At 39.5% G+C, this 26946-nt stretch overlaps 1 protein-coding gene across 1 annotated transcript; it reads right to left on the bottom strand.

Moving 5' to 3' along the window:
* Nucleotides 1–6037: 6037 nt before the first annotated feature.
* LOC134536712 (tight junction-associated protein 1) lies at nt 6038–25050 on the bottom strand. Its single transcript, XM_063376582.1, has 7 exons — nt 24852–25050; nt 24615–24729; nt 22270–22478; nt 16453–16627; nt 14187–14270; nt 8685–8850; nt 6038–6668 (listed from the first exon to the last, which is right to left on the bottom strand). The coding sequence occupies exons 2-7, from the start codon at nt 24639–24641 to the stop codon at nt 6271–6273; spliced, it is 1059 nt and encodes a 352-aa protein (XP_063232652.1). The 5' UTR covers nt 24642–24729; nt 24852–25050; the 3' UTR covers nt 6038–6270.
* Between the last annotated feature and the right edge of the window lie 1896 nt (nt 25051–26946).

The raw sequence follows: 26946 nt of genomic DNA, 5'->3' as shown, positions 1-26946 counted from the left end.
AAAATTTATCCCGTGATCCTGATGGCATGATTTTGTAAAATTGTTCCTATAGTAGACTACATGTTGCTTGATGTATTGATTTGGTACATTGAAAGAACCTGAGCATAGCTAACTTGTGATATTACAATTATATATGAATGTAAATACTGTACCGTAACATTTAATGTTTTCGCCCAGATTAAGAAATTATTTATGTTTATTGACTTGTTTACTCCATGTCTAATATTTTATTTATTTGAAAACTGTAATTATTTTTAAATGTATATCTATGTAAATGTTATTCTATGTACTGAATTGAACGTTTAACAATGAACAATTACAGAGACCCCTCTAAGGAGGTAATGACTTGAAACGGTAAACGGTTAAGTTGACGTCGTTATTATTTAATGTAAATTGTTATTTCAATATCTATTTAAATTTTATGAGAAATTTTGTGTTCCGCGCTATTGTTGCGCGCGGATTTAACTAGTTTAACAGTAATTAATGTAACAGTTTTTGGTTTTCGGCCAATCACGAGCCGCTATTTGAAATACCTACGTCACTCATTGTTAACTGACTTAATTTGAGAAGGTTGAAAAAGAATATAATGGCCGGCTTAAGAGAGCACTGCTACGTGACGTCGATGTGAATATATCCAGCAAAATAGCTAGAAAGTATATAGGCATCCTGGAATAAGGATGATAGTAATGCATTGTTAGGATGTAAACGTGCATAAGTAAGGCTTTATCTGAAAAGATAAAGAAAATAGGAGTGAATTATACGTGAGTAAAGAATTGTAAAAGTCTGTTACTCTAATTCAGTGTTAATCAGTGGCGTAGCCAAGATGTGTATGGGGGGTGTTAAGAAGCATACTCCCCCCCCCCCTCCCCGTATTAAAGCGGGGGGTCCGGGGGTCCTCTCCCGGGAAAATTTGGATTTTAAGGTGTAAAATAGTGCTATTTTAGCAGTTTTCGGTAGGTACTTAAATTTAAATATTGTAATGGTGAAAATTTTATTAATTTTAATATGAAATTTGTTTTGAGTGATGAATAAAAAATTAATTTAAGATTTGGTGCTAAGGGGGGGGGGGGGGGTTTGAACCCCTAAATCCCCCCCCCCCCGGCTACGCCCCTGGTGTTAATCATCACGCACCTCCCATCACATCACGGCCTTAATGTAAAACGAACATTGATAATTTGAATTTAAGTAATATTGTCTACGAGGAACTATTTTTTTTATATAATTTATTTTATTTTTACACACAATCGTCATAACTCTGAGGTGTGATGAACGAGATACTCTGAGCTCTAACGACATACTTAAACCTATCTAGCAGAGGTAATAATTATTAAGAACCCAAATTCATTGAACTGAAACTGTGTAAATATCATCAAACCCGAAACAAAGACTTGCTTGGTAATGAAATGTACGCATCGTCACTCCAGTCAGTTGATAATTTTATGTGTTCTGCGGTGCCAATAATGGTTAGGAAATTTGAATCTAATAAATAAGTATTAATATAAAGGGTAAACTTGAGACATTTCTTTTAATAAATAAGTAAAAATTTCAAGTGTGTTTGTTATATGTTATTTCTAATTCATCTACTCAAGTGTATCCATGTCTATATTTTCAAGCCAATCCCTAACTGTGGCATAATATCCCTAACACATGTCAACTGAATATTACCTAAGCGAGGCCTATCTACTACTATACCTATACCGATTATCAAAGAGTGTCCACATAATACATACGAAAGAAATAATTTCCACGAAACTTGAGATAATTTTTGTTTGTTTTGTGATTTTCTAGTATTTGTTATGTCCATGCTCTTTAGACGTTACAAATTAAAACAGCAAGCATCTTGTACGGTACCACAGAACCAATGTATAAATTTGGACAAGTGATAAGGAAAAATTATGTGAACCTATGGTAAACTTTAAAACCTGAAAGAAAGAAAACAAACTTGATAAATATCACGTACCTAATTTAAACGCAAATCTGAACGCTTGCTAAAAGTTCCGTATAACGTATCCAAGTTTATCACTTGATCCTAAGGGCATGATCCTGTGGTACATGATGCTTGCTGTTTTAATTTAGTATGTACTTAAAAAGATCCTGCTCATAAGAAATACTTGTGATATAAAAATGAGTTATGATTTTAAGTTGCATAGAAAGACAGCATATATTTTGTAATCAAATTAAAACAGCATCATCTACCACAGGATCAATATTTATAGGATAATGCCCTCGGGATCAAGGGAAAATCTTGGATACGTGATACAGAACAATTACCGAAAGCTATTGCTAAATATCACCTGCATGCAACGTAGATAATTTTACAGTGCCTAACTCAATAAAAATTTATTTTATAACCCATGTATTGTAAAGTTAAAATTGTGTCAAAGCACTAACATAACACTTATGACAATAATTGAACAAGTTAAACACTTAACCTCACTATTATTATTGTGTTTTTAATATCCACAAACATGGCCGTGTTATGAGTAAAAAAAAAAAAAACCCTACAGGTGCGTTTGGGTAGGGTCTCCCCCAAAACCATCAACTGGATCCGGTAACTTTCACAATTTTCACTAATCACTTCCAAACTGATACAAAAATCTAGGAGTGGAAAATCTCGGTCGGGTTCATTAATGGGCAATATCCAACCAAAGATGTAGAAATGGCTTTTTGAAAAACAGAAAAATCACTACTCTCATATGATGAATATCACATTCATTTGAACGTATTATATCTCGTAGGAGTAATACCAAAAACTTTTGGCTAATAACATATTTGATACAACCAACCATAACAGCGGGGGGTTGAAAAAACATGGGTTGGAGGACAAAAGAAATAAAACTCCCTTCGTAGGCACATCTAATTTAAGATATTTTGTAAATCTTATAATTTTATTTAAAACTTTTGCCCGAAACAATTTTTTAATTAGACGAACCATTGAAGGAGTAAAAATAATGAAAGGTAGAAATGAAAAAAAATTATTAACTCCCATAGTAGGTACACTGTCAAATTTGTTTGAATCTTTTTACGCTAAAACTTTTGTCTGAAACAATTTTTGATAATACAAACCATTACTGCAACGGGTGGAAATAAAAAGGGTAGAAAGTCAAAATGTCATTACTCTTTTTAATAGACATACTATCAAAACCAATACAATTTATTGTAAAATGTCTAAACTTTATCTTAATTCTTTGGCTGAAATAATTTTTGATGAAACAACCTACGTATTATTGTAAAAACCAGGGTTGAAATTAAAAAATAATTAAAATATTGTATTATCAAATTTGTTGGAATTTATTCACATCCATCTTAATTACATCCATCTTAATATGACCTTAGACCTGTCCCAAAAAAATTTATACGACCACATATTAATGCAAGGGATCAAAAATAGTGTTTGAAGAGCAAAATTAATTACATAACTACCTTATTAGGAATAATAAGAATTTCATTAAGACATTCAATGCTGGATGCATTAAGTTAATATTCAAAATATTTTTCTTCATGAAAAATGAGAAAAATTTAAATCAAACTTTTTTGAATATTGGCAAACATATAGGATGTTATGTAGGCTACATTTAAGTTCCTAAAATGTGTCAGGAGTTTATAGAAGTTTCCAAAATATTTTCAGAAGAAACAGGTACCTACTTCGAAATCTACTTAAGCTGTGCAGAAAGAGAATTTTTTAAAATTCTTATTAGAACTGAAATATATCTCCTATATGTTGTCAGTCTTTCACAAAAAAAGACGATACGCCATGATGCTGTTAACCACATCCTTTTATTCACATAATAACAGTCATTCTCCCACACACCTTTTCCTCCATTTTCTAACTCTCTAAACTTAAGCAGTGCTACCAACTCGGTAGCTACAACTATACCTACGACACAAAATATCTTTATTTCCGATAACACTATATTAATAACATTATCATAATTTCGTAACTCAGAAATGTTGTTAGCACAATACTTATGTCCAAGCACTTTTATATAAACAATGTGGTACTTGAATTAGTGAAATTTAATTTTAGGCTGTATAGTCTCAGAATGTTATTGTAAATTAATTTTAACAGGAGCAGTGTCTTGATTAAAATGGTAGTCAGTAGGCACACTTACCTGATTGGAGAACAAATTATTTTGTTTAACATGCACTCTTGTAAAAAATGTATTTTATTAGCACTGTTTTTTTCTGGATCTAAATAGTGTGTTATTTCGAGGGGCAGGTGTATATAACAACCAGCCAGTCCTACGGCAGGGTTGCAGGCAAGTAGCCACAGGAGCTGTCTGCAATGTTGTAGTGTGATGTCACGGCAGCCATTTTGGATTATCTTGACTTTGCTTTTCGAGCTTGGCCTTTATGATTTGCCAAAACAGATTCAAAATTGACTCCAAATTCATACAAATGACTCAAATTTTCCAGTTTTTAAGGAAAAACATTTCTGCAAATAATCTAGAAAAATTCTGAAAAACAAATACTCCCTTTTTGAGAGAAAACCCCATTTTAAGAGAAAAATATCCCATTTCATTCACCAAAACAAGTTAGGTGGCTTAAAAACTTATTTAAAAAAAAAAAAAAAATTGGATTTCTTAAAATTGCAAAAATGCAAGCCTCTGACGGCATGACCATGAATAATTTGAATAATAATTAGAAAAAAATTCACGATTGCCATTTAGAATTATGTCACAGCTCCGATCTTAAATTCAGATTATTTAATTATCACATTACGTACATCTTGGGTTCTAGAACTTATCCACCATCTGAGATTATGAATGCACGTCCAACATTTTGGAATTCGCCATTTTGAATCATGATATTGCATAACCGTAATTATTATACAAAAAATTATGAAAGAAATTTCAAAACTGTAAAAAATATATCTCACTTAAATTTAAATAATTTGTAATAAAAACACATATATGCCATGTAGCTTGGAGTCCTCGATTCAAATCCGGTTAGGGAAAAAAATGGCGATGGGTCCTTCCACCCTAGAGGCTACAAGCAAACTGACCCTCGCCACTTATACCAAGGAACAGATATTACACCAACCAGTATGACATCATTGTGGCCATCTTGGATCCACCATTTTATTTTTGTCTGTTAGAGAGTGCTGTCACTACATTTGTTTAATCTTTACCCACTAGAGTGCCGTTGTATTATAACATGGCCACTATAGTATCTGCCATTTTGGCTGCCATGTTGAAAACCCTCTAATGAAAATTTCAGAAAAAATTCCAAAGGTAATCAACAAAATAGCCAACTAATATAATGATTGATAAATAGATTTCAGTCCTTAGTTTACGTAAAATGTTTATTAGTGCTTTATGGATGTGGCACGCGAGGGCATTGTCTCTCCCCTCTTCCGGCGCACGCTTATATCAATGAGTTATGCGTGCCGGTAAATCTTACTAATCAAACGAAAACTGTGGTACTTTATTCAATACGAATACCTGGACGAGTTTCATTTATCTACGTTGTAAAAATATTGTATACAATATAAGTTAATTGTTAATATTCTGTGTCTACTAATTTGTTTCTTTAACACATGCAAATTTTACTTTCTCTAATAATAAATTAACTGTTGATATTACTGAAATAAAGGAGCATGATACAGCTTAGAATTAAATTAAGTGGCAAGGAGGAAAAAAATATAACAATTATAAATCTCATGATATCTTAAAACAGTTGTTCTCACACTTATTGCATTGAAAATTCTACAAATAATTGTAGGTGCACTGACCCACATATTTCTCTGGGATATCGCAGGATGCATTCAGAAATCTTCTAAGGTACACCAGTGCATCTTTGTGAACCACTCCCTAAAGCAAGAGGAAGTTGAAAATTTTATAGCCTAAGCTTAGGCATTTGGGTAGATATAGTATTTTAAGAACAAGCTCAACACAGTTAAAAACAACAAAATTAAAATTTTGGTTTGCTATGATCCTAAGATGATTGTCTCAATTCACCATTAGCATTTTTTCTTTTTCTTTTACATATTTGCAAATGATAAACTACACAATAAATAACAAAACAATTAACATTAATTTATACAGGTATATTTAAATTGTAGCTCTACTGGAAACTGACTACAGATGAAAGTATTCCATTTTTTTGTACTTTAATTCTTAAAACACACAATATCAACAACCAGTTCCTCGAGACTAGTGAGCAAATACTTCACATAAGGAACAATTCCAAATACATCAAAAATAACATTTTTTTTGGTAACATTTGGTAAAAAAATGTTCTGGGGGGGGGGCTCGCGAGGAAGACTGTTCAGATCTGTGTCTCGGCGGGGGAGTCGCTGCCGCTGCCCGAGGAGTGGGAGCGGGAGCGGGGGCAGTGCACCAGCACGCCCGCGTCGTCGCGGCGGCGGCCCGTGTACAGCACGGGGGCGTAGCTCGTGGCGTTGTCCAGCAGGATGTTGCTGGAGCCCGCCTGCAGCCGGAGCGAGCACGGCCGCGGCCCGGTAGCGACGGCGACGGGGGGCGGCTGCTCCCGCGTCTGCGTGGCCTTGCACGGGCCGGGCCGGCGCGGGCACGTGCAGCTGGCGCAGTGCTTGGTGCGCAGGCGTTCCCGCTCCCGCTCCTCCAGCACCTTGGCCATGATGGCTGCCGACACGATGTCCACAGGCCTGCGCTCCGGCCCGCCCTTCTCCGCGTCCTCTTCCTTCTCTGCGCACGCACGCACGCACCCACCCACACGCTCATGCTGGCTCCGCGTGGCCATCTTGTAGAGATGGACTAGGGCTCTCAACACTCACGCCAAAGCGAGCTAATGGAGTATAATGCTACCTTCAGCAGGACTTGGCTCGTAAGTTGTTGAGTTCTTAGTTCCTGATGCAATTGACACTAGCAGTATTTTTCTTAAAAACTGATTACATATAGGTAGGGGTATGCACTTTTCGTGTTTATTTGTTCACAGAATTCGAGGTTATTTTTCTAGAAAATCGGTGTTATTTTTCTCTGAAAGGGAGGTTATTTTGACTACCAAAATGGATAACAGTAATACCAATTTCATATCTCAAGTGTCATGAAAATTGATTTAACACTTAATACACACCAAATACTAACTACTTAATATTAAAAAAGATGACATTAAGAAGGTATAATTGAAATTGAATGTCCAGTATTTGGAGAAGTATGAAATCATTTCTCAATTCTTATTTAAATACTTACTGTAGGAGGTTTCGGCATTTTTGTCAACAAAAGTAAAAATTACGGTAAATTAACGCATTTTTGTTAAAAAAATATGTATTACTTTGGATAAGTATGTAGGCTTACGCCACAAGTATTAGAGCACAACTACCACGCCATGCAAGTTCAATTCATACCGTTTACAAGTTTGTCGTATTCAATCACGCGCGGGCACGGCTGTAAACAGCTTTGTTTTGTTGTGACTTCGTGTGAGTGTGAGTGAGCGTGACTGCACGCGCAGCCAACCGGCTGCCAGCTGCATTGCTGCTGCTGATTGCATCATTGTGTGAGCTCAGCGAGTAACGTGTTGTGTAGCTACTGCGTATTTGTTTGATGTTTTGTGTACAAGTGTATCAAACTATACTCACGTCTTTGCTTACATCGTTCAAGTTATTCAAAACATTCAATTTCGCCTCTATACATGTTTACACCGTTTTTCTTACCATAAATACTAAAAACATCGTCACATGTTCGCTTGTGAGAGGAAGCAGCGCATCGTACTCTAATTGAATTATGGCGGCCATGTTGTGTTTACTAATTCTGCACCAGGTTAGGCCTACGTTACGGACTTCGTCAGAAGTACGTATTTTTAGTATAAGTAGTTTAATCAAATAGTTATGGATATCAGGTTTATTTGTTTTCAAACGTTAAGATTCGCGTAAAAATAGTATCCTATAATGTGGATATTGGGTTTATTCATATTAAACTGTTAAAATTCACGTAAAAATGATTTTATTGTAATTCGTGATTATTCGCTTTAAAATGTCAAAATTTGCGTAAAAAATTGTTTTATCGCAAATGCGAATTTTGCATACTCCTATATATAGGACATGTCCAATAAGCACAAAATCAAACTACTATTTTACGAAAATTTCATTGTAGAACTTTATGTACATATTTTTCTGCAATTCATGCAGATTTCTAAAATGTGTGATTTATTTATATAATTACATTGCCAGAAAATTTGCATTTAAAAAATAGATATATGGGAAAAGTCTTTGACGGAGTATATGCTATCAAAACAGAAGCTGAATGACCTGTGTGTACCCTTGCCAGGCAATGACCAGCAAATTTCTATTTACAATATGGCAATTAAAAGATACATCAAATTCTTTCTTATGGACCAAAAAATGGTGGTGCTACTTTAATGTTGAATTATAGTGAAAACTCTTTAATTCATTCATGCTTCCAGCATCAAATTTTAACACTTAAAATGTTATAAAGTAAAAGCAAAAAATCACAAAAAAGTTGCAATCTAGATATTTTATACAATTTTTATCTTTATAACATAAAAATAAAAAACTCAACAGTTATTTTTTAGTAAACAGTTTCCTACTGTCATCAATTACATCCAAATGAGTTTCTTTTCACAGTCAACATAAAGTAAGCTACACAATTACTTTTATCCACTTATAGTGGTTCTTATAAACACAAGAGTGGCAGTGAGGGGAGCAAGTCCACCGGTCCCAGAGGACAGCCCTACAGCAGGCTCACCCGACAGCTCCTTGTTGACGCTGTACACCATGGCGGTGGGCGGGAAGGTGGGGATGGGCACCTTGATAGTCTTCAGCTCCGGCTGCTTGTGCGTGCCGTTGGCGTCGCTGGACCGCCGCTTGCTGCTCACGTACAGCCGCACCTTCTGCTGCAGGTCTGCCGGCAACTGCCAGGAGCAAGTCAGCATCACACGAGCACCTGCAGCTCTGCCCCTCACCCACCTCTAGGGCACGATTTCCCAGTCACCACAGGGGAGAGCCTGGGGCAGGTCGAGCTTGCCCACAGTCACCACAGGGGAGAACCTAGGTCAGGTCGCACTTGACCACAGTCACCACAGGGGAGAGCCTAGGTCAGGTCACGCTTGCCAGTCACCACAGGGGAGAACCTAGGTCAGGTCGCACTTGACCACAGTCACCACAGGGGAGAGCCTAGGTCAGGTCACGCTTGCCCAGAGTCACCACAGGGGAGAGCCTAGGTCAGGTCACGCTTGCCCAGAGTCACCACAGGGGAGAGCCTAGGTCAGGTCGCGCTTGCCCAGTCACCACAGGGGAGAGCCAAGGTCAGGTCACACTTGCCCAAAGACCACAGGGGAGAGCCTAGGTCAGGTCACACTTGCCCACTGTCACCACAGGGGAGAGCCTAGGTGAGGTCACGCTTGCCTACAGTCACCAAAGGGGAGAGCCTAGGTCAGGTCATGCTTGCCCACAGTCACCACAGGGGAGAGCCTAGGTCAGGTCACACTTGCCCAAAGACCACAGGGGAGAGCCTAGGTCAGGTCACACTTGCCCACTGTCACCACAGGGGAGAGCCTAGGTCAGGTCACGCTTGCCTACAGTCACCACAGGGGAGAGCCTAGGTCAGGTCACACTTGCCCACTGTCACCACAGGGGAGAGCCTAGGTCAGGTCACACTTGCCCAAAGACCACAGGGGAGAGCCTAGGTCAGGTCACACTTGCCCACTGTCACCACAGGGGAGAGCCTAGGTCAGGTCACGCTTGCCTACAGTCACCACAGGGGAGAGCCTAGGTCAGGTCACACTTGCCCACAGTCGCCACAGGGGAGAGCCTGGGGCAGGTCACGCTTGCCCACAGTCACCACAGGGGAGAGCCTAGGTCAGGTCACACTTGCCCACAGTCACCACAGGGGAGAGCCTGGGGCAGGTCACGCTTGCCCACAGTCACCACAGGGGAGAACCTAGGTCAGGTCATGCTTGTCCACAGTCACCACAGGGGAGAGCCTAGGTCAAGTCACACTTGCCAACAGACCACAGGGGACAGCCTAGGTCAGGTCACACTTGCCCACAGTCACCACAGGGGAGAACCTAGGTCAGGTCGCGCTTGCCCACAGTCACCACAGGGGAGAGCCTAGGTCAGGTCATGCTTGTCCACAGTCACCACAGGGGAGAGCCTAGGTCAAGTCACACTTGCCCACAGACCACAGGGGAGAGCCTAGGTCTGGTCACGCTTGCCCACAGTCACCACAGGGGAGAGCCTGGGGCAGGTCACGCTTGCCCACAGTCACCACAGGGGAGAACCTAGGTCAGGTCGCGCTTGCCCACAGTCACCACAGGGGAGAACCTAGGTCAGGTCACGCTTGCCCACAGTCACCACAGGGGAGAGCCTAGGTCAGGTCATGCTTGTCCACAGTCACCACAGGGGAGAGCCTAGGTCAAGTCACACTTGCCCACAGACCACAGGGGACAGCCTAGGTCAGGTCACACTTGCCCAGTCACCACAGGGGAGAGCCTAGGTCAGGTCATGCTTGCCCACAGTCACCTCAGGGGAGAGCCTAGGTCTGGTCACGCTTGCCCACAGTCACCACAGGGGAGAGCCTGGGGCAGGTCACGCTTGCCCATAGTCAATACAGGGGAGAACCTAGGTCAGGTCGTGCATGCCCACAGTCACCACAGGGGAGAGCCTAGGTCAGGTTGGCTTGCCCACAGTCACCACAGGGGAGAGCCTAGGTCAGGTTGGCTTGCCCACAGTCACCACAGGGGAGAGCCTAGGTCAGGTCACACTTGCCCACAGACCACAGGGGAGAGCCTAGGTCAGGTCACACTTGCCCACTGTCACCACAGGGGAGAGCCTAGGTCAGGTCACGCTTGCCCACAGTCACCACAGGGGAGAGCCTAGGTCAGGTCACGCTTGCCCACAGTCACCACAGGGGAGAGCCTAGGTCAGATCACACTTGCCCACAGGGGACAGCCTAGGTCAGGTCATGCTTGTCCACAGTCACCACAGGGGAGAGCCTAGGTCAGGTCATGCTTGCCCACAGTCACCACAGGGGAGAGCCTAGGTCAGGTCACGCTTGCCCACTGTCACCACAGGGGAGAGCCACGGTCAGGTCATGCTTGTCCAGTCACCACAGCGGAGAGCCTAGGTCAGGTCATGCTTGCCCACAGTCACCACAGGGGAGAGCCTAAGTCAGGTCACGCTCGCCCACTGTCACTACAGGGGAGAGCCTAGGTCAGGTCATGCTTGTCCACAGTCACCACAGGGGAGAGCCTAGGTCAGGTCATGCTTGTCCAGTCACCACAGGGGAGAGCCTAGGTCAGGTCACGCTTGCCCAGTCACCACAGGGGAGAGCCTAGGTCAGGTCACGCTTGCCCACAGTCAATACAGGGGAGAACCTAGGTCATGTCACGCTTGCCCACTGTCACCACAGGGGAGAGCCTAGGTCAGGTCACGCTTGCCCAGTCACCACAGGGGAGAGCTTAGGTCAGGTCATGCTTGCCCAGTCACCACAGGGGAGAGCCTAGGTCAGGTCACGCTTGCCCACAGTCAATACAGGGGAGAACCTAGGTCAGGTCGCGCTTGCCCAGTCACCACAGGGGAGAGCCTAGGTCAGGTCACGCTTGCCCACAGTCTATACAAGGGAGAACCTAGGTCAGGTCGCGCTTGCCCAGTCACCACAGGGGAGAGCCTAGGTCAGGTCACGCTTGCCCACAGTCACCACAGGGGAGAGCCTGGGGCAGGTCACGCTTGCTCACAGTCACCACAGGGGAGAACCTAGGTCAGGTCATGCTTGCCCACAGTCACCACAGGGGAGAGCTTAGGTCAGGTCACGCTTGCCCAGTCACCACAGGGGAGAGCCTAGGTCAGGTCACGCTTGCCTACAGTCAATACAGGGGAGAACCTAGGTCAGGTCGCGCTTGCTCAGTCACCACAGGGGAGAGTCTAGGTCAGGTCACGCTTGCCCACAGTCAATACAGGGGAGAACCTAGGTCAGGTCATGCTTGTCCACAGTCATCACAGGAGAGAGCCTAGGTCAGGTCATGCTTGTCCAGTCACCACAGGGGAGAGCCTAGGTCAGGTCACGCTTGCCCAGTCACCACAGGGGAGAGCTTAGGTCAGGTCACGCTTGCCCAGTCACCACAGGGGAGAGCCTAGGTCAGGTCACGCTTGCCCACAGTTAATACAGGGGAGAACCTAGGTCAGGTCGTGCTTGCCCAGTCACCACAGGGGAGAGCCTAGGTCAGGTCACGCTTGCCCACAGTCAATACAGGGGAGAACCTAGGTCAGGTCATGCTTGCCCACAGTCACCACAGGGGAGAGCCTAGGTCAGGTCATGCTTGCCCACTGTCACCACAGGGGAGAGCCTAGGTCAGGTCATGCTTGTCCACAGTCACCACAGGGGAGAGCCTAGGTCAGGTCATGCTTGTCCAGTCACCACAGGGGAGAGCCTAGGTCAGGTCACGCTTGCCCAGTCACCACAGGGGAGAGCTTAGGTCAGGTCACGCTTGCCCAGTCACCACAGGGGAGAGCCTAGGTCAGGTCATGCTTGCCCACAGTCAATACAGGGGAGAAATTAGGTCAGGTCGCGCTTGCCCAGTCACCACAGGGGAGAGCCTAGGTCAGGTCACGCTTGCCCACAGTCAATACAGGGGAGAACCTAGGTCAGGTCGCGCTTGCCCAGTCACCACAGGGGAGAGCCTAGGTCAGGTCACGCTTGCCCACAGTCAATACAGGGGAGAACCTAGGTCAGGTCGCGCTTGCCCAGTCACCACAAGGGAGAGCCTAGGTCAGGTCACGCTTGCCCACTGTCACCACAGGGGAGAGCCTAGGTCAGGTAACGCTTGCCCACTGTCACCACAGGGGAGAGCCTAGGTCAGGTCACGCTTGCCCAGTCACCACAGGGGATAGCTTAGGTCAGGTCACACTTTCCCACTGCTATAGCTACCATTTACTGCTGGTTTCAAGCACCTATCTAAATTATTTTGCAATTGTTGTGATTTTACTCCATCAAAAGAGTATTAGCATCAGTAATTGTAACAGACATAAAGAATATTATCTGGTTGGCCAAGCTCCAATCGAAACAAGTGAAACTGTTTTCAATCATTTGATAATACGAAGATTTAATGAATATGGGCGTTTATAATTTGGCACTTCCATGAGTTAACTTTTCTAGGGTGTAATATTTCTTAATTCTTATGTTTGTACAGTCAAATGCATTTTCAGTATGTACACCTTTTGATGTATTGATTTACTGTTGCTTTTTTTTTTTAATATTTTTAATGTAAGGCATAATAAATTTTGCCTACACTGAGATTCGTAGGCATGTTGATTTCTTTACCTCGAAAACAACTATTATGTAATTTAACTTATGTAATTTTTGAGAAAAATAGTACATATTTACAAGAAATATTACTTAAATAGAATAGGTTATTTTATGCACAATATATAATAAAAAAAGGGCAAACTGTTCATGTCTCAATAACTTATTTATAGAAACAAGATTTTATGGTGTTACAAAAAAAACTGATTTTGTCTTTTAAAATTGTGGTTACGTATTTGCCTTTAGTGTAATAAAAATTGAAAACCCTTGCAAAAAAATCCACAAACCAAGCACAGTTTGCAAAAGTCCCAACTGTGCCTGGCCAGTCACAAAAATCCACTAGTTACAGACATAGAACACTCAAAATCGCCAAAACTACATATAATACTTATATTGTGAACAACCACCCGGCACGGCCTATCACTACCATGATAAGCAAGCAACTGACTAAACAATGGTGACCAACGATTTTATTTCCTTTCCTCTAGAGGGAAGCAAAGTCAAATTCTAACCACCAACAACACACTTTACAATATGAAAACCTCCCAAGATTCCAACACAACACTTTCCTTTTTCTGTTCCTCACATTTTCCATGAGATACCTAACAAGTTCTTATTCCCATAATATTTGTACTATTTGTACGAAGTAGTCTACAGACAAATTGCATCTCCCTGCTTCCAGGCAAAAAATAGCAAATAATAAACCTAAAAATATGTGAATGCACATGAAAACATTGTCAGACATTGGGACAAATATTGGTAGAAATAACGTTAATGTAAGTAAACTATTAGAAGTACTTAGCAACATAACTAATGTAAAACTTAATCATAAAAACACATTGCTAAAGCTTGAATACCTCTAGATGGAACAACTGTGATTTACACTATAACCAAAACATCGCATGATGACTGAAGAGCATTATCACGGCACATGCACATTCAACTTACCGTGTCATACTTCTGGGAGACAAAGTTGGCTGGTTTGCACTGGAGCAACTGTATTGCAAGATTAACGTCATTCCTATATCGTTCCTGCGAAAAAAAGCAAAAACAAAGTACTAACAAGTCTGTGGTATAACAAGTTAGAACTTATTCTTTAGACATATATTTTTTAAAAACACAATTAAAAGAAAATTATTTAGGGCTGTGATCCTTAATAAATAAATAATAATATTTTCTTATGAAATCAGCTAAGGCAGTAATTGGGTCTATTTTTAATGTTTGGAAACCACTTTTCGTAAAAACTATCTTTTTTTTTTGACAATGCATTGCAAAACTGCAATTTCTCACAACAATGAATTTATGAATACAGTTCAGGGATTAATATCAATAAGGGGAATTTTAATTTATTTAAAGATTGAAACAATAGTACATTGTTCAATAAAAATGTTACATTTTAAAAGAAATTAAAAACAATATCACTTAATGTAATATTAAAAATTTTTACTCTAAATTTATGTTTAAAAATTCTTGCATGACAAACATGCATAGTGTGTAAGTACATATGTAGAAAATGACTTGTTCATCACGGAACAAACTGCCTGGACACAGTTCCAGCAGCTCAGGGCATTAAGAGCCAGTGGCTGCCTAAAAATAACAGGAACACTAATCGCAACGTAAATATGATTTTTCAAGTGGCAAGAAAATAAATAACGCTTCTTGTTTATGTCTTTGTACAAACATAGGTACGCTGTTATTTTGTAACTGGGTATTCTGATAAATCTGTAAATTTTAATAGTCAGATTCTTCCGTCCTCAAGCAGTCTTCCAGACTTTGACTACCAAAAGCAGGAGTATTGCTGGAGCTTTCTGCATCATATGTTACGGTTACAACACTAAAAGCAAATATTAAGCAAAGTGACCTAAGAATTTTCATATAACAGTATATGTGTTTCACACAAATAATTGATTTGATGCTTGTCTGTGTATATATATGTATGTAAATATCAGGGTGGCCACTCTTCTGGGATAATAAAATTCCTGGTTTTTTCCAGGTTTTTTCAAGGGTGGTTTTTATCAATATTTGCATACAATTTGCATTTTTGTTACACAAAGCACACACAATATGATGTTTTATTGCCGTTAAACAATATACAACTTAACTATAGGCTTAAAAATTAAATCAATGAACTTGCTTAAAACAAAACCTACCACCAACAAAAAATTTATAATCTCACGTCACAAAAATTACTTGACACCAAACGCACGTGTTTTGCCCCTCTTGCGTGGCTGGCTAATGCTGTTCTTCCCATCCATGCTACCGATATAGATTTTAACATTACAGAAATTGCAAATAGCATTCGTCCCGCACTTTGGATCTTTCTCCACCCATTCAAACTCTTCCGTACATTTGTCATTGTATGTGGTGACCGAACTCGTTGACATTTTGATAGTCTGCGCCAATTACATGTTAGATTAAAAGATTCAAAACAACGTCCCGCACAACTAAACTTTTAAAAAAAACTCGAGAAAAGTATCAGTGATACCGTGACGCAACAACATGAGCGCAAAGTAAAAACAAATATACATACAAAACTAGTGCTACCAACATGCCGTGCGAGAAATTACTACCATCCTACAACAACATTTTCAGCCAAAATGCTGTTGCTTTTGAATACAGAAACATAATAAGTATGGAAGTCTGAATTGTTAACGGTTTCTTACGTACTACAAAAGTTTTTAAATGCAATATGAACAAATTAACTTTCACAAAATATAGCACACGAGCACACTGTCGTGCTTCGACGGGTGGTGAACGTGCTCATTTAACAGCCGTATGTTATTGTGATCGTTACTTCATAAAAAAAATTCCCTGTTCTAATAAAAATTCCTGGTTGATTCCAGGTATTCCTGGTTTTTTTAAGAAATCCTGGCTATTTCCCGTATTTCCCGATTTCCCGGTTGGCTGGCCACCCTGAAATATACATAAATATTTGCTTTAAAAATAAACATTATGTAACCTTACACATAAATTAGCAATTTGTGACATCTTATAAATATATATTTTTTTCACATTGTTATTATTTTATATTTGTTGGAAATAACTGCTATCAATAATACACGGTGCCCTTAGTAGTAAGCCTAAGCAGAAAAAAAAATTCAGGAGTTACTATCATAGTATTTAGGCCAACGATCTTGGGTATGTTTCTAGCTACTGCATTAGCAAAAATATGTTAATGTATTATCAAAAAATAATTAATTAAATAAATACTTGCATTTTCTTCTTTTAATTGGCAAACTTTTTCTTCAGCATCAACAAGCTTCTGAGTTAAATTGGACACATCACGAGTTAATGCAGCCTTCTCTGTTTCACACTTATCCACAATTTTAAGTAACTTGTCTTCCAAATTCTGGTTTACCTTCTGCACACGTTTGTGAGACTCATACAATCTGCAAGGAAGAATGTACCATTCGAACAGAGCTAAGAACATTAGTGCTGATTATAAAACAATTAAATGCTTCCACCAGCAGGCAGATAATTACAAGAACCATTAAAAACATTCTGTCATATTAAAGTTATCTCTAAAACTAAAGACAAAACAAAGCTTTTTTTACAGAAAAAAAAATTATTATCAATTCAATTTCATGTTTAGCATCTGTTGATTATAAAATGATCCACTTCACTAACCACAAAAATGTTTGTGTATCTACTATTGTTCCTTTTGTTCAGACAGTTTCCACTTAACCGCCCCAACTGTGGGACAGTGAACATCAGTCCGTCCTAGGCTAATTCTGCTGGGAAAAGATGTGAAACAGCAGACTAGAAATATTAAAGTGATACCAATTGTGGCCCTAGGTGGGGATTACAGGCTGCTAGTAGCAGGCTTACAAGACTGGACATGCAGAAAGGAAGTAACCCAACAAGAGAAAAGAATAAGGGTGTGGAGACTGAAGACTGAAAAGGAGAGACCGAAATATGTGAGGACGATAAAGGATAACTTCCTCAGGGATGAGATGCAAGATGTGGAAAAGAAATCGGAGAGATTGAATAAATGCCTGCTAGGAGCTGCAAAGGTGTTGGTAGACAAGCAATAAAAATTTAAAAATAAATGGAAGGAAACACCAAGGGGGGGGGGGGGGGGGGGGGGAAGTGCGAGAGAAGCAGTGAAGGAGAATAACCAAGCCTTCAGAAGATGGTTTAGGAGCAGAAAAGAAGTATAAGGAAAAGAATAGAGAAACAATGCAAGTATCAGAAGGGGGAAGAAAGGCATGGAACCAAAAATGGACTGTGATTCTAGAAAAGGATGTAGAAGAAAGAAATAAAATATTATACAGCGAAAACAAAAAGTAGTAGGAAAGAGAAGGGACAGACAGAAAAAATATAAATGAAGAGAGAATGGTGGAGATGGAATAAGAGGAAGAGAAAATACAGAGTAATTATTTTGAAAAGCTGCTGAACCCAGAGGGTAATGTGAATGAAGAAGCAAGACGAGCAGAAAAGTATTTGCAGAGTTGGGTGATGAGGATATCACATGGAAAGAGGTGGAGTAAGCACTGAAAAGAATAAAGAATAGCAAAGCTCCTGAGACAGACGAGCTAACAGTAGACATAAAAACAGCAGCAGGATGAGTAGGAATTCATTGGCTGAATAGTGTGTCGAGGTATATTGTAGAGAAAAATGCACACCAAAGGATTGGAGTAAAATGATAATAATGCCAAATTCTAAGAAAGGAGACAGGAAAAGATGTGCCACCGTCCAAAGGTGCATGAGAAGATCTTGGAGAAGAAGATAAGGAATAGCATGGCAGGTAAATGGCGTGAAGAGCAGCATGTGTTTAGAGAAGGCAGATCTTTTGTGGACCTGACTTTTGCCATACAACTGATGGAGAGAAGATATGAATTTAGGAAAGATTTAGTAATGATATTCCTGGATGTGGAGAAGACATATGACAGAGCGAAAAGACAGTGTATTCAACAAGTTATGGAAGAAGCTTCGATTAAAGAAGAGTTAATAAGCAGCATGAATAGTATGTACGAGGGAAACAAAAGCAGTGAGAGAGCTGGAAGAGGGATGACGAAGTGATTTAAACAAGCCAACCGAGTGAAGCAGGGCAGTGCATTTATTAGTGTTGGAGAGAATTATGAAGAGTGTGGAAGAAAAGACTGGAGATGGAAAGATGAAGGCAATGCCATTTTCTGACATTTGATGGTGTGGAGAGAAAAGGAAGGTGAGGTGCAAGAGAAATTAATAGCATGGAGTGAAGAAGTCAGGACATGTGGTATGATATTCAGAAATACATAGAGTGAATTGATGATCACGACAAGTAACAAATATTGAGTAAGGAGATGCACTGAATTATATGGTGTTGAGTTGAAACCTTCAAGTATCTAGGAAGTGTATTGAAAGGAGAGGACAAAAACAAGGTGGAAATAGTAAGTAGAGGACAAGAAGGGTATGCATTCCACAGGTGTGTCAGAGATTTGGTATGGACGAGAGAGGTGCCATTAAAATGCAAACAGGTGTCGTACAACACCTACTATGTGCCCACAGTCTCTTATGAAGCAGAGACTTGGACTGTCGATAAGAGAGATGCTGGGAAGGTCAGATCAATGGGAATGAAGTTTGTGAGGAGTGTCGGCAGTCACGAGGTGAAACAGGACCAGGAATGAGATGGTGCAAGCAAGGGCAGGAGTACAGGACTGAATGAGATCATTGAAAAAGCAAGAATGAGATTGTGTGGCCTTTAGTCCAGAGAATGAGAAAAGAGAGACTGCCTAGCAAAATGATGGCTTTGGAGTACAAAGGAAGAAGACCCCAAGGAAGACCAAGGAGGAGGTGGGGAGAGTAGATAGATAAAGGCATGGGCGTCGCAAGGATATGTTTTTTGGGGGGGACTTCAATCGATTTAGTTGTTTGAGGAATATCCATCCCCTGGAGAAAAAAAAAGCGGGGAGCCAAGAAAATTTGGGGTTTGAAGGTTCAAAAAGGTGGTTTTTAGGCATTTTTCTTTCCTAAATATTCTAATTATAGTTGGTTGTAATATATAATTTATTTTTTATAAAAAATACTTTCAGAGAACAAATTTGTAAAAACATAGGCTAGTTAACATATCTGCTGGTGCTATATCCACACAAATTTTTAATTTAAACAACAGGAGAAACTGCGAAACTACGAAACTAAATATATTATTGGAAGGGACGAAATTGAAGACTTTTATTATTGGGGGGGGGACGTGTCCCCCCCGTCCCCCCGGTTGCGACGCCCATGGTTAAAGGAGTGCAAGAGAGAGTAGACTGTAATATAGTAAAGGATGAGTAATGGTGAAAGGACAGAGGAAGATGGAGGCATTTTACTTTGTTGACCTGACTGCAGGCTGGAAGTAGTTGATGATGGTGATGATGGTGACGATGATGACGATGATGATGATTATTATTATTATTATTATCATGATTATTTTCACTTTCATTATGGAATCCTGCTACATTTCTGAAGGAACTCAATAACACTTTGAAACAGGTTGAATTCTTATTGAAAATCTATAGTTTGTTGATTAATAAAAAAAATTTATTCTAGAAACAAGAGTGTCATAATATTTACGTATAAAGGTTGTGAAAATGACAGTGTTCTGTAAGTTTTAATATTTAAACTCCATAAATTTATTTTGCTAAGGGCTTTTCTTTAGTCTGATGTTTATAACTACATCTGTTACAAAGGCTTCCAAAAAAAATTTCAAAACTAGATGTTTTATATTTTTTAATAGCAGCATAAACATAGCAACAGTTTAATGCTTGACAAAACAAACTGGAATAAAAAAATTCTCAAAGATGTGGATGACAAACTTCGTAATTCAGTATCAAATTGTTGGTACTCTGCATTCATTCAAATCTATTGACTGTGTAATGAACGAAGACGCAGCCACCAACTATCCAAATGACTTTTTAAACTCCTTGGATGTGCCTGGCTTACCACCGCACAATTTACAACTGAAAGTTGGCTCGGTAGTCATCACGCTTCGAAATCTAAACCAACCAAAACAATGCAATGAAACATGACAAGAACATAATAAGAAAACTGATGATCAATGTGATTCACGCGATGATACTCAAAGGAAAATTCAAAGATGAGGAAGTCCTAATTCCGAGGATTCCGATGATCCCAACAGATATGCCCTTTGAGTTTAAACTATTTCAATTTCCGATTCGTTTTGTATTCACCATGATGATTAACAAAACATACTGCCAATCCTTAAGTGTTTGTGGTCTGAATCTAGAAAATGCATCATTTTTTCATGGTCAATTGTACGTGGCATGTTCACATGTCTGCAAACCGTCTGCTTTATATGTTCTTGCGACTAATAACAAACAAAAAATGTATATCACAAGATGCTTCACTGAAGAGAATCAACCCCGAGTATAACCGATGCAGAAAAAAACATAGCTTCAATAAAGTAAATGTCTTGCTGACACACCATTGAAATACTTGATTTTTGTAATTTTATTGAATTTTTAGTATTTATTTTATTACTTTGATAAATTCTTAAATTAAGTTTAGCTAAAAGTTAGCAAACATTCGGTGACTGTTAGGCGGTACGAAGTTCGCCGGTTCAGCTAGTACATACAAAATAAAGTGAAGACACTTAAAAAAAAACTACTCCTTTTCTCAATACAACTCCTTCGTTAATACACAACCAAACACACCACAATAGCAATACTTAACTCATTTTTCCTGCAGACAAGCATTGTCTCAGTAATGGTTAGGGAACTATAGAGTGTAACAGGCCTCAGAGTGGGTACTCACCGGGAGTACTTCTCCTGCAGACAAGCATTGTCTCAGTAATGGTTAGGGAACTACAGAGTGTAACAGGCCTCAGAGTGGGTACTCACCGGGAGTACTTCTCCTGCAGACAAGCATCATCTCAGTAATGGTTAGGGAACTACAGAGTGTAACAGGCCTCAGAGTGGGTACTCACCGGGAGTACTTCTCCTGCAGACAAGCATCGTCTCAGTAATGGTTAGGGAACTACAGAGTGTAACAGGCCTCAGAGTGGGTACTCACCGGGAGTACTTCTCCTGCAGACAAGCATCATCTCAGTAATGGTTAGGGAACTACAGAGTGTAACAGGCCTCAGAGTGGGTACTCACCGGGAGTACTTCTCCTGCAGACAAGCATCATCTCAGTAATGGTTAGGGAACTACAGAGTGTAACAGGCCTCAGAGTGGGTACTCACCGGGAGTACTTCTCCTGCAGACAAGCATCATCTCAGTAATGGTTAGGGAACTACAGAGTGTAACAGGCCTCAGAGTGGGTACTCACCGGGAGTACTTCTCCTGCAGACAAGCATCGTCTCAGTAATGGTTAGGGAACTACAGAGTGTAACAGGCCTCAGAGTGGGTACTCACCGGGAGTACTTCTCCTGCAGACAAGCATCGTCTCAGTGATGGTTAGGGAACTACAGAGTGTAACAGGCCTCAGAGTGGGTACTCACCGGGAGTACTTCTCCTGCAGACAAGCATCGTCTCAGTAATGGTTAGGGAACTACAGAGTGTAACAGGCCTCAGAGTGGGTACTCACCGGGAGTACTTCTCCTGCAGACAAGCATCGTCTCAGTGATGGTTAGGGAACTACAGAGTGTAACAGGCCTCAGAGTGGGTACTCACCGGGAGTACTTCTCCTGCAGACAAGCATCGTCTCAGTAATGGTTAGGGAACTACAGAGTGTAACAGGCCTCAGAGTGGGTACTCACCGGGAGTACTTCTCCTGCAGACAAGCATCGTCTCAGTGATGGTTAGGGAACTACAGAGTGTAACAGGCCTCAGAGTGGGTACTCACCGGGAGTATGTACTTCTCCTGCAGACAAGCATCGTCTCAGTAATGGTTAGGGAACTACAGAGTGTAACAGGCCTCAGAGTGGGTACTCACCGGGAGTACTTCTCCTGCAGACAAGCATCGTCTCAGTAATGGTTAGGGAACTACAGAATGTAACAGGCCTCAGAGTGGGTACTCACCGGGAGTACTTCTCCTGCAGACAAGCATCGTCTCAGTAATGGTTAGGGAACTACAGAGTGTAACAGGCCTCAGAGTGGGTACTCACCGGGAGTACTTCTCCTGCCAAGTGAGCAGCTCCTCAGTGAGTGCTGCATATTCACCGTCAGGAAACTTGTCGGCCTCGGACAGAAAGTTGGTCTCCATGGTGACGATGTGGTGCTCACGCTCCAGCAGTTTCTGCTTCAGGTTCTCTATCTCGACGTGCAGATGCAGGTTGGAGTGCTCGCAGCAGTTCTGACGCGACCAGCCACACTCCTGCCGCGTCACCCAAAACACTTCTTGGGTTGCCATACATGCTGTTTAGGGCTTTTTAAAAGAAACTTGGGCTTTGATCTTACAGTTTATACAAAATGCCCTATTGACAAAGTCTTGAGAGATAGTAACGCAGGTTCGAGGAAAGGAGCCATGCCAGCAATCCCTGAGTCCAGCACTGCAAGCAGTCTTATTTTACACTTAGCCTCCCTGCTGCATAACACATTGCAGGTATGAATAACCAACATCAACATACGTTAGTCTTCATTAAAACCTGCATGGTTTTACTGTATTTGTGGTTAGTTAATGTGAAATGCTATATTGAAATAGGAAAATATGTAGAGTAGCGGTATATGCGAAAAAAAAATTCTAAAAATCTGAAATTACTTTTATTATATGCTCTTTCACTTCCTCTTTTCATTAAAACCGGCGGAGATAAGATTTTCCAAATACTTTAGAAGATATCGAATTTTTTAATTTAGCAGTACAACACCTGTACAACCATTCGAACACCATTTTTGTTATTTTGCCGTGTGTTCGTGAATGCGTAATAAATAAAATGGTCGATTAGGTCAGGTCAGTTACATTATTAATACTTTCAAACTAAGCAGACATAAAAAATAATGTGAATCAATTTTAATGGTTGTTTAGTTTTAAAATATTTATAATGTAACTGACCTGACCAAACAAACCGGGGCAAAGGATGAACAGTATGAACTAAAATGGTTGATTAGGTCAGGTCAGTTACATTATAAATACTTTCTAACTAAGCGCACATTAAAAATAATATGATTTAATTTCAAAGGTTCTTTAGTTTTAAAGTATTTATAAATATAATGTAACTGACCTGACCTAACAAACCCGGACAAATGATGAACATTAACAACTCACGTAATTTTGTTTTGTTACTTATTACTTGCGCAACAATAAGAAATAAAAAAATAAGACTTTACAATTAGAAACGTTAAAAGCCCACCTAAGTTGAAGGCGGGTACATTTCCTTTGCCATTAGAAGGAAATGATGTCTTCACCTACGTCGCGATACCTCAGACGGAACATTAATAAATAAATAATCACGTATTGGTTCATTTGAATACTGGCCAATCACGGAACTGTCACGTGACAAAATTGTCCAATAAGAAACATAATAGATACTCGTAAACAAGAAACAATGGTAATTGCAGCATGAATACGCAGGTATTGTGATGAAAATTAAAAAATTCGATATCTCCTTAAGTGTTTGGAATTTCTTATCTCCGCTGGTTGATTTGAAAAGAGGAAGTGAAAGAGCATAGAATAAAAGTATTTTCGGATTTTTAGCATTTTTTCGCATATACCGCGACTCTACATATTTACCTTGAAATACCATCACCTACAAAACTGTAATGTAAATAAATAAATAAATATATATATATAAATATTTATTTACATTACAGTTTTATATATATATATATATACAAACACATACACACACACACTATTACACATTTTCAGTAAGTTTAGATTTCTAACAAACTACAAGAAAGATTATGAAAGATGGCTATCAAACTTGTGATGAAAAATTCCCTGACTTTTACAGAATTGGAAAAAATTCCCCTGACCAATAATATTAGTCGCCAATAACTATCAAAAATTTATATTCAAAATTGTCTCTCGTAGGCACACCATACCTTCACTATTCAAAAAGGTAACCATTAATAATTTTATAGCATTACTATAAATAGCACTGAAGTCAACGTGCATGATCAAATTATTGATATCAGTATTTAGGAGGAAAAATTTTTCTAATACTCATATAATGGCTAGGAAGAGGGAAGAATGGTTGTGTACATTGTATCAGTACAAATCATAATGATTATCTGATATAGCTTTAATTTCTTTATTAACCTCATCGTATTATAGGGAAAGCCACGACGCGAGGAAATTACCATGGAGCTAACCTAACTTAACCACTCGTTAAAACGGTAAACTAAAATAAACTACTTTAAGCATTACAACCCCAACTTAGAAAATTATTCAAAAGCAAGAAGAAAATAATTTTCACTTATTTTCTTAGAAAAATAACTCCCCTTTAGAACTACCGCAACATTTATAAACATATATAAACCAGAAACAAGAGACTATCATTAAAAAATTTACCTTGCAAGCCGAAGATCCTTGTGCCATTGTATGGTTGGGACAACTTTCTTAGTCACACACTGTTTATCATACCTCCAGTTACCAAACAACCTAACCCGAGACGTCATGCCCTTAACTGGAAAAAAATAAAATTACAAATTAAAAAGTTTCTATCAGAGACCTGCACATTTCAAACAAAAAAAAACACACACACTGTACAAGACTATACGATTGTTCATAACTGCAAAGATTACTTACTGGATACAACAAACCATAAGGACCACACTAAAACAAAGTAGAAATATTATCATGAAATAACGCAGAAGTTTTTACACCAAACAAATTGTAATTATCTTACAATGAAATCTATAAATCTTCATTTCGTTTTGAGTTATTTTGATCTTTCAATTCGCTCAACGTGTCAAAACACTGAGGCTCATAGAGTAACTAAAGGGAGAGGCGCCACTCCCATAGTAATGATCGTTTCCTTAAATTTGTAAACAAAACCCTTGCGATCATACCATTTCTTTGCAACTTGACAACGAAAAAATTACAGCCAGATACAACCTGAGAAAGGTTTAGCATGTGATAGTTGGCACCGTTGGCACCTTTGTAGTAGTCATAATTTTATATTTTTTCGATAAAGGCTACTGATATTGTAAAATTGCTTTATGTTAGTCCTTATAATGGGACGTTAAATTATTTCCGCAATAGAAAAAAAAACTTCGAACTAAGGTAAAATCGAACTCTCAATCGTCAGTTTCGAGCCATGACGCCTTTACCCACAAGACCACCGCCGCCGCCGTTTCCTCATATGCTCGGCCGGGAGCGTGTGACAGCGATACCAGGAACTCTTACGTTCACATAACTCGCTTCAAGACCACCAATTTATCTTGTATTATTTATTAACAAGTGTATATACTTATATATTATTTTTTTCTACACTAGTAAAGTCCAAATTAATTATACAGCCAGATTGAAACTGATGATCGTTTAGTAATTAATTTTATTTCTGTTTATTATATTTTTTTCCCATTCCATTTTTAATTTTTTTTTTAATTTTCAACTTCAAAAACTACAGTAGCAGCCCTAGCAGGTAATATGGAGAACGACAGGCCAACGTGCTCTAATTTTCGTTTTCGGCAATATGCCACGCAGCATCTAGTTTTCAGTGACATTTAAAAAATATATACTTTTACTTTCAAATCCCATTATTACCACGAGACAATACAAAGATGGCCGTATGTAATTATAATAACTGGATATGTAATAAACTAAAGAGATCAAAACTTGTAATTTTTTTTTCCGATGTTGGTGAAACATGGTATGATCTCATTTTTACATGCTTTATATTAGCTTCACCTGTATGTTTGTCTGTCCGTCTGTAACTCTTTCGACTAAGAGTGAGTGGCTCATCAGTGTAAAATGTCCCACCAATTTCATCATGTTCGTTAGCCGAGCGGTCTAAGGCAACTTTTGAGACATCAGCTTTCGTATTCAGCGATCGTAGGTTCTACTCCCGGCCACGCCGAAAAATTTTTTTTTTTTTCTGGTAAATTCTAAGATTATATCCATATATCTAACTGTAAATGATTCGGAGAGACTTTACCATTTCTTTGTGACGTTGCAACTCCAAATAGTTATCTCAGATGGTAATAGGTAGTGTCGGTAACTCATTTCCCTATGATAATTATACATAAATATAGTTTAAAAAACTAAAAAAAAAACATGCTTTTAAAGAATATCAAACTAAAAAGTTAAAAATAAATATAGTTAAAAAAACTAAAGAAACATGCTTTTAAAGATTATCAAACTAAAAAGTAAAAAATAATTTTAAAATTTAATTTATGGCAATAGTATATAAGCAATACTAGTATAAATGAGAAAAAAGCATGGGGCGCTTAATATACAAAAAATTAGGCACAAAGCGCCTCAAGCTTTTTTCTCATTTATACTAGTATTGCTTATATACTATTGTCATAAATTAAATTTTAAAATTATTTTTTTACATGCTTTATATTAGCTTCACCTGTATGTTTGTTTGTCCGTCTGTAACTCTTTCGACTAAGGCTGATCACTGTTAAATGTCCCACCAATTTCATTACGTTCGTTAGCCGAGTGGCTAAGTCTGCCTTGGGATTCCGAGGCGCGCGGACGTGTTTACATGCGAGTGCATTCGACTTACGTGAGTACAGTTCGTGCCGCGCGATTTCAGAAGTGTTCAGCTAGGCTCGGCCTGCTTACATTAATCTACATTGCTACCACAGCCATATTATCCTATTAATATGGATGTGCATACACCTACCAAACGCGTCAACACGCTTAGTGTGAAGTGTCAAACGAAGCCATTCGC

This window comes from Bacillus rossius, chromosome 11 (genome assembly GCF_032445375.1).
Source record: "Bacillus rossius redtenbacheri isolate Brsri chromosome 11, Brsri_v3, whole genome shotgun sequence".
Lineage (NCBI taxonomy): Eukaryota > Metazoa > Arthropoda > Insecta > Phasmatodea > Bacillidae > Bacillus > Bacillus rossius.
Note: the sequence above shows the minus strand (reverse complement) of the source record. Positions and strands in the feature narration are given on the sequence as shown.

What these genes read in the sequence shown, in the direction of transcription:
- LOC134536712 (XM_063376582.1), bottom strand. Translation starts at nt 24,641, where the DNA reads ATGGCACAAGGATCTTCGGCTTGCAAG. An exon ending in AAGGATCTTCGGCTTGCAAG is followed by an intron (nt 22,479 to 24,614) that starts GTAAATTTTTTA and finishes GTGACGCGGCAG; the next exon opens with GAGTGTGGCTGGTCGCGTCA. An exon ending in GCCAATTAAAAGAAGAAAAT is followed by an intron (nt 14,271 to 16,452) that starts GCAAGTATTTAT and finishes TTTTTTTCGCAG; the next exon opens with GAACGATATAGGAATGACGT.